This window comes from Leptosomus discolor, chromosome 6, assembly GCF_034619465.1.
Source record: "Leptosomus discolor isolate bLepDis1 chromosome 6, bLepDis1.hap2, whole genome shotgun sequence".
NCBI lineage: Eukaryota > Metazoa > Chordata > Aves > Leptosomiformes > Leptosomidae > Leptosomus > Leptosomus discolor.
Window position 1 is genome coordinate 9,174,074 of NC_141396.1, and position 14,445 is coordinate 9,188,518.

The 14,445-nt window shown below is 44.0% G+C and overlaps 1 protein-coding gene across 1 annotated transcript in view; it reads right to left on the bottom strand.

Annotated features, from left to right (window-relative positions):
• ATRNL1 (attractin like 1) overlaps positions 1–14,445 on the bottom strand; it is a 531,929-nt gene that overhangs the window by 434,413 nt on the left and 83,071 nt on the right. The window contains exon 10 of the mRNA XM_086466503.1: positions 4,979–5,133. Within this exon, the coding sequence (XP_086322629.1) occupies positions 4,979–5,133 (155 nt within the window). The remainder of the gene's footprint in view (positions 1–4,978; positions 5,134–14,445) is intronic.

Consider the following 14,445-nt stretch of genomic DNA (forward strand, 5'->3'; position numbering starts at 1 on the left):
ATCAATACTGACACGTGTCACACCTCCTTTCTAGTTCTATTACACATTTATTTAAACTAATCTCTGTGGGATCTAAGCACTTTGACAATTTAAAGTCAGTGGTGATTATTTTCTTTCCACCATGTCTCCGTCTCCCAAAGGTGTGCAATTTTTATATATTATAAAATAGTGCTAAGGAATTGGGAGAACACATACAGGTCCCAATACATAGTTTCTCAATTAAACAGCAAAGACTGAAGAACAAGATAATATCCTATTTTGAAAGATAAATCCCTACTAATTACAAGTATGCAGCCAGATTTTCCAATACACGCATCCCAGTTTGTATTAACTGTCATTATTATGTATGATGACTACATATAAACCGTCCTTTGCATATGTAACTCCCTGGTTTCCAAAGAGCTGTCACAAAGCACAGATTTTCACAAGCTGTGCATACATATTTTTGCTATAGAGACCTATTCAAATCCCTTTTCTAAATGAGAAAACTGCTACAAGTATCTTTCAAAATGCTCTAATGGAAGAACTGAATAAACATCGTAGGTTGAACGCTGACATTACATCCATAACAGGCAGAATCTCACCAGCTGAGGCCCTTTAGCTTCTTTTTACGTACTAAACAGGTAACTATGGCACTCCAGTGAGCAGTAGATAAAGAAATATCTAAAGGGCAGGTGTCAAAAGGATGGGGCCAGGCTCTTTTCAGTGGTGCCCAGAGACAGGACAAGGGGCAATGGGCACAAGCTGGAACATAGGGGGTTCTGCTTGAACAGGAGGAGGAACTTCTTTACCCTGAGGGTGACAGAGCACTGGAACAGGCTGCCCAGGGAGGCTGTGGAGTCTCCTTCTCTGGAGATATTCTAAACCTGTCTAGATACGTTCCTGTGCGACCTGCTCTAGGCTAACCTGCTTTGGCAGGGGAGTTGGACTAGATGGCCTCCAGAGGTCCATCCAACTCCTATCGTTCTGTGATTCTGTGGAAAGTCATAACCAACATCAGTTAGAAAACTGCAAGTCAACCACAGCATCCAAGACTGAGCCCAGTTGTGTTGCTGTCCCCATTGCCAAGGCTCCTCTTTCAGCATAATGTAAGCAATAACAGCAAGGTCAGAAAATACCTCAGCTCTATGAGGAGAATGATTAGGGAGCTGCCAGAGCAACCTGGTGGCAAAATATCAGAGGAGGACAAAAGCATACCAAAGGCCAGGTTTCTAAAGCTCATTTTATGTAACAGACTTCTCGTCATGTAAGTATGTTCACTGCTATGTAAGTAAATACACCAAACAATATTAAATTATGAAAATTAGGGCATCATAATAGTTTTTATAACATCTCCAGATCTCTGAGTCTTCAGCTTTAACAAATATATTCAGCTGCAGTAAGCATTTAAAATGATTGAATTGAGCTCTTGGTTCATGACACTTGTATTTAACTGTCCAAAACTTATTAGATTAAGTTCAGTACCTGGAGAGCAATGACTGATTCCAGAAAAGAAGAAAAAAAGAGCAATTCTGTCCTAAGCTTGGTAAAATTAATCTCTCCAGAGAGATAATGATCTCCCTCCATTGACCAGAGGAGAAGTCTGGATTACCAGATTGTATTAGAAACCGACCTTCTAGACAGGTAAACTTAACTGAGATTAATCCCCCCAAATAGTTATTTCACATTAACACGAAAAACAGTAAGCATTTTCATGGATAATAAAAAGCTGAAGCAATCTATCCATAAGACTATGTCACATACAATAAGAGATACAATCAAGTGTACTCTATAGCCCAACTTGAACATAAATAGTATGGGCTCTATCTCCAGGATTCAGCTGGGTTCCAGACAGCATCCATTTTTTACAAGACAGAGCATAACACTCCATCATTTGCAAGGTATCTAGGAAACACAATACTGACAGCATCATATATTTTTTCTCCCAAGCATTGTTCAAAATTCATGATACAAAGTAAAGAAAATTAAGAAATATACCCATTCCATCATTATTTAATTCTTAATAAAATAAGTATTTGATGTTTTCTGAAAAAGTATGTCTTTAATGTGTGCTGTGAGATTGTCTTTTTAATTTGCTGAAATGATTAACAGAGCAGATTAAGTCTGAATCAAATCAATCTTCATCGATTTTTTAAAAAATTTTTAAAGAGTAATTACTTCATCTGTTTCTTTTGTACTTCATCAGTTTGATAACACATGGAGAATGTGACTTGCAAGAAAACATGAATACCATATTAAATATTGTAATCAACCAGAAAAAGAACAAAATATTGTTCCACCTTATAAAAAAAAAATGAACAAACAGCATACAACATTTTCATGAAGTAGGATAAAAAAAAACCTCTTGGTGTGTGAAACAAAGTTACACTTATTTAGATCCTGGAACTCATACCATTTATTCTGATGTGCACATTCTACAAATAAATGTAGACCAATAAGTAATATTACCCTCTAAAATGCGGAGGAAGCTCCGTTTCATTAAAAATTAAAACGAGATGTTAACTGAAGTGAGAATAAAATCAATAGCTCACACCATCAGATGCCTACAAGATGCTCCAGAATATGTAATACAGGGATACAGTCAAAAAAATTCTGCTGTTCTGAAAAGGCATCATTCACACACTTGGTGAATCTGGCAGGAAATAACACAAGTGTGTTCCATGTACTTAATTTACTCATCATTTTTGTATGAAAGCAAACGCATTGCGTTGATATCTATACAGAAAGCCATCAAGAGCCATCTACTAGCCCTATAAAAAGAATCATGCCTCACTCCCTTCCATCACTGTAGTCAGCTGATAAACGCTTGCCAAAAATAGATCCAGCCACTGTCCACAGGATCATGCACAAGTCCATTTCCCAGACCGCTCTGACACATTTCCCAATCGTTAGCTCCCAGGACAACCAGCTGTGCTTTTTGGCCCAAATATGATCTGTGTGTTTATATTTGCAGCCTATGCATAAAACATGGACATGAACATTAGGGAAGGGAAAAACTATTTATGGTAAGAGCAGCAGTGGCAATAAACAAGACAGATTATAGACTCATTAAATTCCCGTAGATTTACAGTCTCCACAATTCTATAGGGAGGTTTTTCCATAACCGTGCAGCTCAAAAGGTTGAAACCATCCTACAGACTGAAAGCTTACACCCAACTAGCCTTGTCTCAAGACTGTCTTTTACCTTAAACAGTTTTCCTCCAAAGTGTATTCTTATCATACATTTATAAACAACAATCTTTTCTGCTCTCAGCCACTCTCTTGCAAAATTAAATATATCACATCCTTTTATTGTCTCCTAAACACTCCTCATGCTTCCATCAGCATTAATACCACTTGCCATGCAGAGCCCTGTTTGAGTCTGTCTGTCTTAAATGTGCATTGCCAAAATCTTACAAAAATACTCAGGGCCTTGAGAAGGGCATCGATGCTTCCGTATCCTTTTCATTAGGACTGCACAGGCCACTTCCCCAGCCACGTGCCACTCCTGACTCAGACATACAAGCCACTGTCATTTCTTTCACTTTGCAGGAGAAAATTCTTATCATTTCCCAAGTGTATGACTTGCACCTTGTTCCACTAAACATTATCTCATGTCAACTGTCATTTCCAATCATCTCATTCTCCCTTCAGCCTCCTCCCAACCAGCTGTCAGCAAAGTTCTGTGGGATTCTTTTGTTACTATTAGCTTCTACTTTTTAACGCGGATAACTGGGAATGAATTCTGTATTTTGATGTTTGTGCTGCATACTAGCAGGCTTTGGTGCTTCAGAAGTAGACTTCTTTTACCACCATCCTCCTAAAACTATCTTCTGTTTCATGAAACTAAGCATAAATAGCTTAGCCATTTTCATTGTGCTGTTGTCCATGGAAACGCAGTTTATCCTTAACATAATGATGCAAAAGTATTCCATAGTCTATTATCGCTCTGATTCATTTAATGTAGCTATCCCTTGTATAGACTAATGGGAGTATCCTCCAGAATTGTCCTCCCACTCAGCAAGACTGCTCCTGCTAGACTGTGCGTGAGGTATTGCTCCATGTGAAACATATACCGAGGCAGTTACCCTGATCAAGTAACGTATTTCAGTCTCAAAGGCAGGAATCTTTTAATTAATACTCTGATCTGAAATGCACAGGAAGAGGCAGGAGGGGGGAGGGCAGCTTGTCAGAGGAAGCTATCCCGCAAAATCCATGCATCTCAGCTGTCAGCCAAGCCACAACCAGCTATCTACCACAATCTGTCTCCCAGGGGCTGTTTCTCTACATCTGCTTCTTGTGGTGTGGACTTCCTATGTTTCCAGATTGCTCTTCAGCTTGTGGAAGCTCCACCTTTCTTAAGTTTCCTGAGCATCACCACCTTACCACCCCCGCCTTGTCTTTCAGACTGCTGCCTACCTTGGCTTCTCTACTCCCTGATTTTCAGTTCAGACCCATCATTGTGCCTTGATACATGCACTGAGCAATTTTCCAAAGTGCCACCAATTCCAAACCCTTTAGGAATCTCTTAAGTGTTGCTTGTAGGGAAATGTTATGGTTTCAGTTTGGGGTTTGTTTTTGTGGGATTTGTTTTGTTTTGTTTTTCATTCCAGCATCATATTTTATTAGTACTACATGATATTCAGTATGAAAAATAAATCAACACTTTGAGGTAACAACCACTACAGTCTTTGTTCAACACACTTTCATAACACCAAAATACACCAACTCTTACAATTCATTTAGCAACTTATCTGTTATTCATATTATAAGACAGTATTAGGCACGTTTTTAAAATTTGATCATTTTAGCCTATGTTTTGTCCCACAGGCCAAATACTTCAGACTATTATGGAACAAAAGCCTGTTTTCTATTTTACAATATAATTTATAAATAACTTGAAAGTGTTCAGGATCAAGACATTAAAGAATCACGTTAGCCCAACTTGAGAAAGCAACTGTGGTATTTAAAACTCAAACGAGAAAAATACAATACATACCTATATCATATGCAAGGAAGTCGGCAGAAAAACACTTTGCACCATTACTCAGGGAAGTATCATTATGAGTGTTTCCACCAAAAATGAGCATAGCTCCATTAATTAAGACAGCTGAATGTAGATATCTTGCAAAACCACTCTCTTTCAAAATAGTCCTACAAGATAAAAGAACGAATTAATGCAGACCAACATGTGAAAAACTGTATATACACATCAAAAAAACATATAGATGAAAACAATAGAAAATACAGGGAAAACACTAAATATACTAGTAAATATGAAAAAATATATTCTGATTGTTTCTAAAATTAAAAATTTTCTCATGTAACAACAAATATTTTAGCATCCATTTAAATTGTTGTGCTTTTTTAATTAAAAAAAGTTTGTCAAATAACGTATCCGAAATAAATTGATCACGTTTACATTCTTCAGAAGTGACTAATGACATGGTAAATTTTACTCAAAATTGAATGAAAATCCATTCATATTATTAATTCCTATTATTATATATTCTTAGCCGTGTTGGGGCTTTTTTGTTAAAGAAATTCAATTACTTCAGTTTTAAAGTGGCAGGTGTGGGGCTAGCAGAAAGAACAGAACACAAACTTTATTCAATGTTACCAAGGGAGAAAGTAACCATGGTGGGTTTTGCCAGCTTGAATTAGTTAAGTAGACCAGCTGTAGGCACATTTGTGAAGAGTTGATCAGATCACCAGTACAGAATATGATTTACATTCCACTAATAACCTTTTACTTGCCTCAGTAATCTGCGTTTAGACTCTCATGTTCACTTGTGTTACTTACACCCACTGTTTTGTCATTCGTTTCTTGTAACGAACATACTGACTTGACAATCCTTCTGATTGAGGATTAGTGTCAATAAACTCGAGATATCTTTGAAAGTGATAAGAGATTATCCTATGTTTAAACAAGCTGAGAGGAAGGCATCAAACCTAAGTTCTCATATTGCCATTTAAATAGATTCCTTCCTACCCGTGAAAAGTAACATCAAAGGAAACACCAAAGACTAAATGAAAGTAAATGAGATTTATTTTTTTTTAATTGCTTAAAAATGTGGTAATTCCTTGTCCTGGGTTACAGTGTAAAATGTGCCAAAAGAAAAAAATATATTCTATTACCATCTTCAGGAGCTGTTGAGACCAGGTGGGGCGGTGCTCCCTGCCTCCCCCCTCTGGACTATCTCCTGTCAATGGGCACAACAATGCCTTATCGCCTGACCCATCGGTAACTCGCTCCTGGGCTATCTCCTGTTAATGGCCCATCAAGGAACTGCCTCACGACTCCCCATCCCATTGTGAGATGCTCCGCCCGGGGAGGGGGGGGGGGGGGGAAGGAGCCAAGCAGTCCATGCCAAATAAAAACGGAGATTTTGAACACTCTAGCTGCCTTTCTTCCACTGGATTCCCAGAGGAGCTTTTCCCCCCACCTGAGTTCCAGAGGACGAGAGCTACCTGCCGACCACTGGACCTTCGGAGGAAGACCAGACTCTTTTACCTGATTGCTGCTTCCACAGAACTACACCCATCACTTCAGGAGGACTGCAGCCAGCATCTTATCGGACTGCTACTGCCACCCTAACAGGGTGTCAGGTTGTATTCCTGACTCTGTCAGTGTAAACCAGTGGGTTGTTTGTTTTTTCCCTGCCTTGTGTTATATATATATATATATTAGTAAAGAACTGTTATTCCTATTCCCCATATCTTTGCCTGAAGGCCCGTTAATTTCAAAATTATAATAGTTTGGAGGGAAGGGGGTTGCACTCTCCATTTCAAGGGAGGCTCCTGCCTTCCTCCACAGACACCTGTCTTTTTCAAACCAAGACAGATTTTGGCGCCCAACGTGGGGCTCGAGGGCATCGAGAGATAAAAGGAATAACGGTTCTTGTGCGTTGGATATAGATTCCTTGTTAAGTGGCATCATGTGGGCTAGCTTATCCCGATTCGTGTGGCATGTGGTGGTGGCTGTATTTCTCCCATTTGCAGGCCCTTATCTAAACATGGGTCCTATAACTAAGGCTACCGTGACTGTTATCCAGTTTGTTTTATGGATTAATAAGGTGAGGAATTCATGGCTTATTAACTTCCTCTGGAAGGCGGGCACATGGATTCGGAGCTATCAAACACTAAATGTATGCTTTTGGGGTTACTTTAATAATGGTACCTACTGTGAGGAAATGACACCGGGAGAAACTTTCTCCCAACCCCTAACCCAGCTCTTTGGGTCTACTCCACCAGTTTTCGAAGGATTCAGAGCTTTCCTAAGTGCTAATGATATCATACAGTGGCTGGTGTTGCTGATAATCCTGTTTTATTCAGTATTCAGAGATCAGGGGAGATTGGCTTGGATAACTACCCTGACTAGGAATGCTGCTCCAGAATCTGACCCTGCCTCACAGCTCACATCAGAAATGAACCACTCGGATTGGGTGAAGGAGATACGTGAGATGGGCCAGATGCTGAAGGAGTGCATTCTCTCAGCTGCTGGGAATCCCTCCTCCTGCCTTGAAGAGGGAGAGTCTAATGGTGCAGCAGTAGAACCCACAGACGTTACAACCGTCCAGGTTCCAGCTGAAACGCAAGGGCAGTCAGAGCCAGCAGCAGTCGCCCCTGTGGAAACGAGGAAATCTAAGATGAAATCAGACCACTCAGTTAAGAAAGGAGGGCCCTCAGAACCTGCAGGCGAGCCAGTGGTTGAGATAATCACAGAGTCCCTGACGTACGACAGTCTCCGTAATCTGCACAAAGACATCGTACGGCGGGGGCGTGAGGCTTTTACAACCTGGTTACTTCGGGTCTGGGATCTTATGGGTACGGGTGTGCAACTGGATGGCAGTGAGGCAAGGAATTTGGGACCCTTGACTCAGGACTCAGGTGTCAATCTGGTATTTGTAAGGGAGCCAGGGACCCTTTCCCTCTGGGAGCGGCTTTTAATGAGTGTGAGAGAGAGGTTTGTCCACAGAGAGAGAATGCAGGAGCACCATCATAGAATGCGCTGGAAGACCCTTGAGGAAGGGATCCAGCAGCTGAGAGAAGTGGCAGTATTGGAGGTACTCTTTGGGAGGGATGGACAGCATGGTAATGACCCTGACAAAGTCAGGTGCACAGGGCAAATGTTGTGGAATCTGGCAACTCTAGGGCCATCCGAATACTCCACCTTCATTGCAATGATTAATGCAGATAACGACCGAGAGACAGTGGGTTCTGTCACGAGCAAGCTTAGAAATTTTGAAAGCATGATCAATGGCCCAATGCAGGCTAACGTTTCTGCTGTGATTAAGAGCCTACAAGAGGAGATGAGGGAAATAAAGCAGGAGGTGAGGAGGAGCAGTTCCCATTTGGCACCGGTACAAGTCACAGGCCCCAAAGTCGGAGCCCAACGTCCCCCAGCTAGAGGGAGAGGGTACACCCCACGAGCTGAGCTATGGTACTTCCTGCGCGACCATGGGGAAGACATGGGAAGGTGGGATGGGAAACCCACTTCTGTCCTGGCAGCACGGGTGCGTCAACTCAAGGAGGGAAACACTAACCGGGGGAGTAACACTAAAGTGAAGGTAGCCTCAACCTCCCAGGACCGAGCTGCCAGATATTACAGAAGGGAGGATGATCTGACAGATCCCCTTGAAGGAACCTCTAGTATGTATGTCCAGGAAGGGAATGGTAACCAGTGCTAGAGGGGCCCTGCCTCTAGCCAGGGAGAGGCACGGGAAAACCGGATATTCTGGACGGTGTGGATCCGATGGCCTGGCACGTCAGAGCCACAAAAATACAAAGCGTTAGTTGATACTGGTGCGCAGTGTACCCTAATGCCATCGGGACATGTGGGGGCAGAACCTGTTTCCATTGCCGGGGTAACGGGGGGATCGCAGCAATTGACTCTGTTGGAAGCCGAGGTGAGCCTTACTGGGAAGGAGTGGCAGAAACATCCGATTGTGACTGGCCCAGAGGCCCCGTGTATTCTGGGCATAGACTTCCTCCGGAATGGCTATTACAAGGACCCAAAAGGTCTCAGGTGGGCATTTGGGATAGCTGCTGTGGAGGCAGAGAGCATTAGGCAATTGAACACCTTGCCCGGACTATCAGAAAACCCATCTGCAGTAGGACTCTTGAAGGTGGAAGAGCAACAAGTGCCAATTGCCACCTCGACAGTGCACCGCCGGCAGTATCGGACGAATCGAGATGCCGTGATCCCCATCCACAAAATGATCCGCGAGCTGGAGAGTCAAGGGGTGGTCAGCAAGACCCACTCACCCTTCAACAGCCCCATTTGGCCTGTGCGCAAGTCTGACGGAGAATGGAGATTGACTGTGGACTATCGTGGCTTGAATGAAGTGACTCCACCGTTGAGCGCTGCCGTGCCGGACATGCTGGAACTCCAGTACGAGCTGGAGTCCAAGGCAGCAAAGTGGTATGCCACTATTGACATTGCCAATGCTTTTTTCTCCATTCCTCTGGCAGCAGAATGTAGGCCTCAGTTTGCCTTCACCTGGAGGGGCGTACAGTACACCTGGAACCGACTGCCCCAGGGGTGGAAGCACAGTCCCACCATCTGCCATGGACTGATCCAGGCTGCACTGGAAAAGGGTGAAGCTCCGGAACATCTGCAGTACATCGATGACATCATTGTGTGGGGGAACACAGCAAAGGAAGTATTTGGGAAAGGAGAGAAGATCATCCAGATTCTCCTGGAAGCTGGGTTTGCCATCAAGAAGAGCAAAGTCAAGGGACCTGCCCGAGAGATCCAGTTCCTGGGGGTAAAGTGGCAAGACGGACGGCGTCAGATCCCCACCGAGGTCATCAATAAGATCACTGCGATGTCTCCACCAACCAGCAAGAAGGAAACACAGGCTTTCCTAGGCGCCATAGGTTTTTGGAGAATGCACATTCCTGAGTACAGCCAGATTGTGAGCCCTCTGTACCTGGTTACCCGCAAGAAGAACGATTTCCACTGGGGCCCTGAACAGCAACAAGCTTTTGCCCAAATCAAGCGGGAGATCGCTCATGCGCTAGCCCTTGGCCCAGTCAGGACGGGACCAGAGGTGAGGAACGTGCTCTACTCTGCGGCCGGGAACAATGGTTTGTCCTGGAGCCTTTGGCAGAAGGTGCCTGGAGAGACTCGTGGCCGACCACTGGGATTCTGGAGTCGAAGTTATAGAGGGTCTGAGGCCAACTACACTCCCACAGAGAAGGAAATCCTAGCAGCCTATGAAGGAGTCCAAGCCGCCTCGGAAGTGATTGGCACCGAAGCACAACTCCTCCTGGCACCCCGACTACCGGTGCTGGGGTGGATGTTTAAAGGAAAGGTTCCTTCCACCCACCACGCCACTGACGCCACATGGAGCAAATGGATTGCCCTCATCACACAACGCGCCCGTATTGGAAACCCAAATCGCCCTGGGATTTTGGAGATAATTACGAACTGGCCGGAAGGTGAAGACTTTGGCCTCACTGACGAAGAGGAGCAGGAAAAAGTGATGCGGGCTGAAGAAGCTCCACCGTACAACCAACTACCAGCAGAGGAAACACGATATGCTCTTTTCACTGACGGTTCCTGTCGCATCGTAGGGATGAACCGGAAGTGGAAAGCAGCCGTATGGAGCCCCACACGACAGGTCGCACAAGCTACTGAAGGAGAAGGTGGATCAAGTCAACTTGCTGAACTCAAAGCCGTTCAACTGGCCCTGGACATTGCTGAAAGAGAGAAGTGGCCAAAGCTCTACCTTTATACTGATTCATGGATGGTAGCCAATGCTCTGTGGGGCTGGCTGGAAAGGTGGAAAAAGGCCAACTGGCAGCGTAGGGGAAAACCAATTTGGGCTGCTGATGAGTGGAAAGATATTGCCACTCGGGTAAAGAAGCTACCTGTGAGGGTCCGTCATGTAGATGCTCATGTCCCCAGGAGTCGGGCTAACGAAGAACATCGTAACAATGAACAGGTAGATCAGGCTGCAAAAATAGAGGTGTCCCAGATAGACTTAGATTGGCAACATAAAGGAGAGTTGTTCTTAGCTCGATGGGCCCATGATGCCTCAGGCCATCAAGGCAGAGAGGCCACTTATAAATGGGCACGGGACCGAGGGGTGGATCTAACCATGAACAGTATCTCCCAGGTTATCCAAGACTGTGAGACCTGCGCTGCAATCAAGCAGGCCAAGCGGGTGAAGCCTCTGTGGTACGGTGGACGATGGTCGAAGTACAGGTATGGGGAAGCCTGGCAAATTGACTACATCACTCTTCCCCAAACCCGTCAAGGCAAGCGCTACGTGCTGACCATGGTGGAAGCAACCACTGGGTGGCTGGAGACCTACCCTGTGCCTCATGCTACTGCCCGGAACACCATCTTGGGCCTGGAAAAGCAAGTTCTTTGGAGACATGGCACCCCTGAGAGAATCGAGTCAGACAACGGGACACATTTCAAGAACAGCCTCATAAGCACTTGGGCCAGAGAACATGGAATCGAATGGATATATCATATCCCTTATCATGCACCAGCTGCCGGAAAAGTTGAACGGTGCAATGGGCTACTTAAGACTACCCTAAAAGCACTTGGAGGGGGGACTTTCAAAAATTGGGAACTGAACTTAGCAAAGGCCACCTGGATGGTCAATACCCGAGGGTCCATCAATCGAGCTGGTCCCGCCCAGTCTGGACCCTTGCACACAGTGGACGGAGATAAAGTCCCTGTGGTACACACGAGAGGTATGTTAGGAAAGACTGTTTGGATTAATCCCACATCAGGCAAAGGCACACCCCTCCGTGGGGTTGTTTTTGTTCAAGGACCTGGTTACACTTGGTGGGTAATGCAGAAAAATGGGGAAACCCGTTGTGTACCACAAGGAGACCTAATTTTAAGTGAGAACTCTGTGTAAGGTTTCATTGTGTATATATGTATATATGTATCTGTAAGGGGGCATTGGGTTGGGTATGGTGTAGATGGTAATAGAATAAGGGGTGGATTATGTCCTGGGTTACAGTGTAAAATGTGCCAAAAGAAAAAAATATATTCTATTACCATCTTCAGGAGCTGTTGAGACCAGGTGGGGCGGTGCTCCCTGCCTCCCCCCTCTGGACTATCTCCTGTCAATGGGCACAACAATGCCTTATCGCCTGACCCATCGGTAACTCGCTCCTGGGCTATCTCCTGTTAATGGCCCATCAAGGAACTGCCTCACGACTCCCCATCCCATTGTGAGATGCTCCGCCCGGGGAGGGGGGGGGGGGGGGAAGGAGCCAAGCAGTCCATGCCAAATAAAAACGGAGATTTTGAACACTCTAGCTGCCTTTCTTCCACTGGATTCCCAGAGGAGCTTTTCCCCCCACCTGAGTTCCAGAGGACGAGAGCTACCTGCCGACCACTGGACCTTCGGAGGAAGACCAGACTCTTTTACCTGATTGCTGCTTCCACAGAACTACACCCATCACTTCAGGAGGACTGCAGCCAGCATCTTATCGGACTGCTACTGCCACCCTAACAGGGTGTCAGGTTGTATTCCTGACTCTGTCAGTGTAAACCAGTGGGTTGTTTGTTTTTTCCCTGCCTTGTGTTATATATATATATATATTAGTAAAGAACTGTTATTCCTATTCCCCATATCTTTGCCTGAAGGCCCGTTAATTTCAAAATTATAATAGTTTGGAGGGAAGGGGGTTGCACTCTCCATTTCAAGGGAGGCTCCTGCCTTCCTCCACAGACACCTGTCTTTTTCAAACCAAGACATTCCTTCAAGCCACCAGCACACCCACCAATGTGCTTCTGGTTTCAATCCTTTTTTTTTGTTCTGTTAAGTGACTTGCATTTGTGTTGTGTATTTCTGATTAATATACTTTGAAAACAGAGCACCACATAAGTGTGCTTTCCTAACCAGGAATTAGATTCACTTAACTTGAAAAACATGGTATTCGGTTTCAACTCATTAGTTAGCAATATACAAAATCAGGAACGACAAGGAACTAGAACAAGATATTATTTTTAAGTTATTTTCGAGTAGTAATGGAGGAATACTGCTGCTATGAGTTGAAAGAACGGTAATATACTAAGAACACGTTGGGCTTATCCATTCAGACTATAGATTTCTTTCTGTCTTTTGCTTTACTAGTTTTCTACAGCTCCTACCTCCTAATTTACATTAATTGCTATACACTAGGCTCTGTGTCAATTATCTTGCCTTGCAGCTGTCTACAAATAGTTGCCTTAATCACTAAAGGCCTAAAGAGCCATATATTGTTCCAGGGAAGACTAAGGACCCCCTTCTCTCCACAGTGGATACAATGGCAAACCCTGCAGTTTTCCTTTGGGCTACTCACTTTTCTATTTGTCACCCAATTGCATTGCCCCAACCCTGATCCCCTCATTGTACAGGGGGTTCCCCCCCCCGCCCCTAATTTTTGCACGTTGTGTGCTGAGTTTCATCCCTCCTGGTAACAGTAACTTTTCCCCAAGATTCAGCAGAATTGGAAGCGTACTACAGACCAAGTTCATTAATTTGGCTATGATTTTCACTATTCATTAGCACCACCACCGAGAGCAATCTTCAGAGCTCTCCAACACATATCAACCCCAGGCAACTTATGGGAGAGCCTCAGCACATTTTACACGTATATGTGCATAAATAATGAATTCAGTGTATCTGCAAACGCTAGTCCATGTTAACTATACTGATGGCAAGTGTTGAATACAGCAGCGTGATATTATAATAATAACAGAAATACCCTGGAGCCAGCAGGTGCTTCCATTGTTTCAGGCCATTGTCTAAGCCCAGCACCACGTTGTCCCCCAATTACCAACTACAGCAGTACGCAAGTAATGCAAAGCAATGCAGGTATTACAAACACTGTAATTCTCCATCATGTATTAGAAATAATGTTCACACCAGGAACTACAATATCGCCCTCTCACATTCCAAGAAAGATAAAGCTTATGCCTAATTGATCTGAAGAAATGAAAACCCACATGCCACTGAATAAAACAAGTAATCAGCTTTCTATACCAAGACTTAGACAGACATATGAACCTCAGCCAGATCAGACAGAGAAACAGAGTCAGTGCAGGAGAAAAACAGAGAGGACAAACAAATGCAAGTGTGAAAAAAGCCATGTACAGGGGCATGAGAAAGCCATCGTGGTTCCAACTCTTCCTCAAACCATCCCCAGCCAGTCGCACGTTCAGGCTCGTTTGCCGCACTGAGTGCTCTGAATACTGATTATAAGATGTCACAGACAGAGTAAACAAAGATTTTATTACTATGTAAGTGTCACTACCCCAACCTCTCAGCAGTTTTCAGTCCCATAGCACAATTGACTTCCAGTGTAATACTCATGAAACAAGAGTTAAGTTCTCAACAAAGTGCAGAGAATGCCACATTGGTATAGAGTAAATAGAAGGACTGGTTATTAGTTTTTCTAAGAATAACGAATAAAAAGACTTCAATAATTATTATTATATTGTTGAAC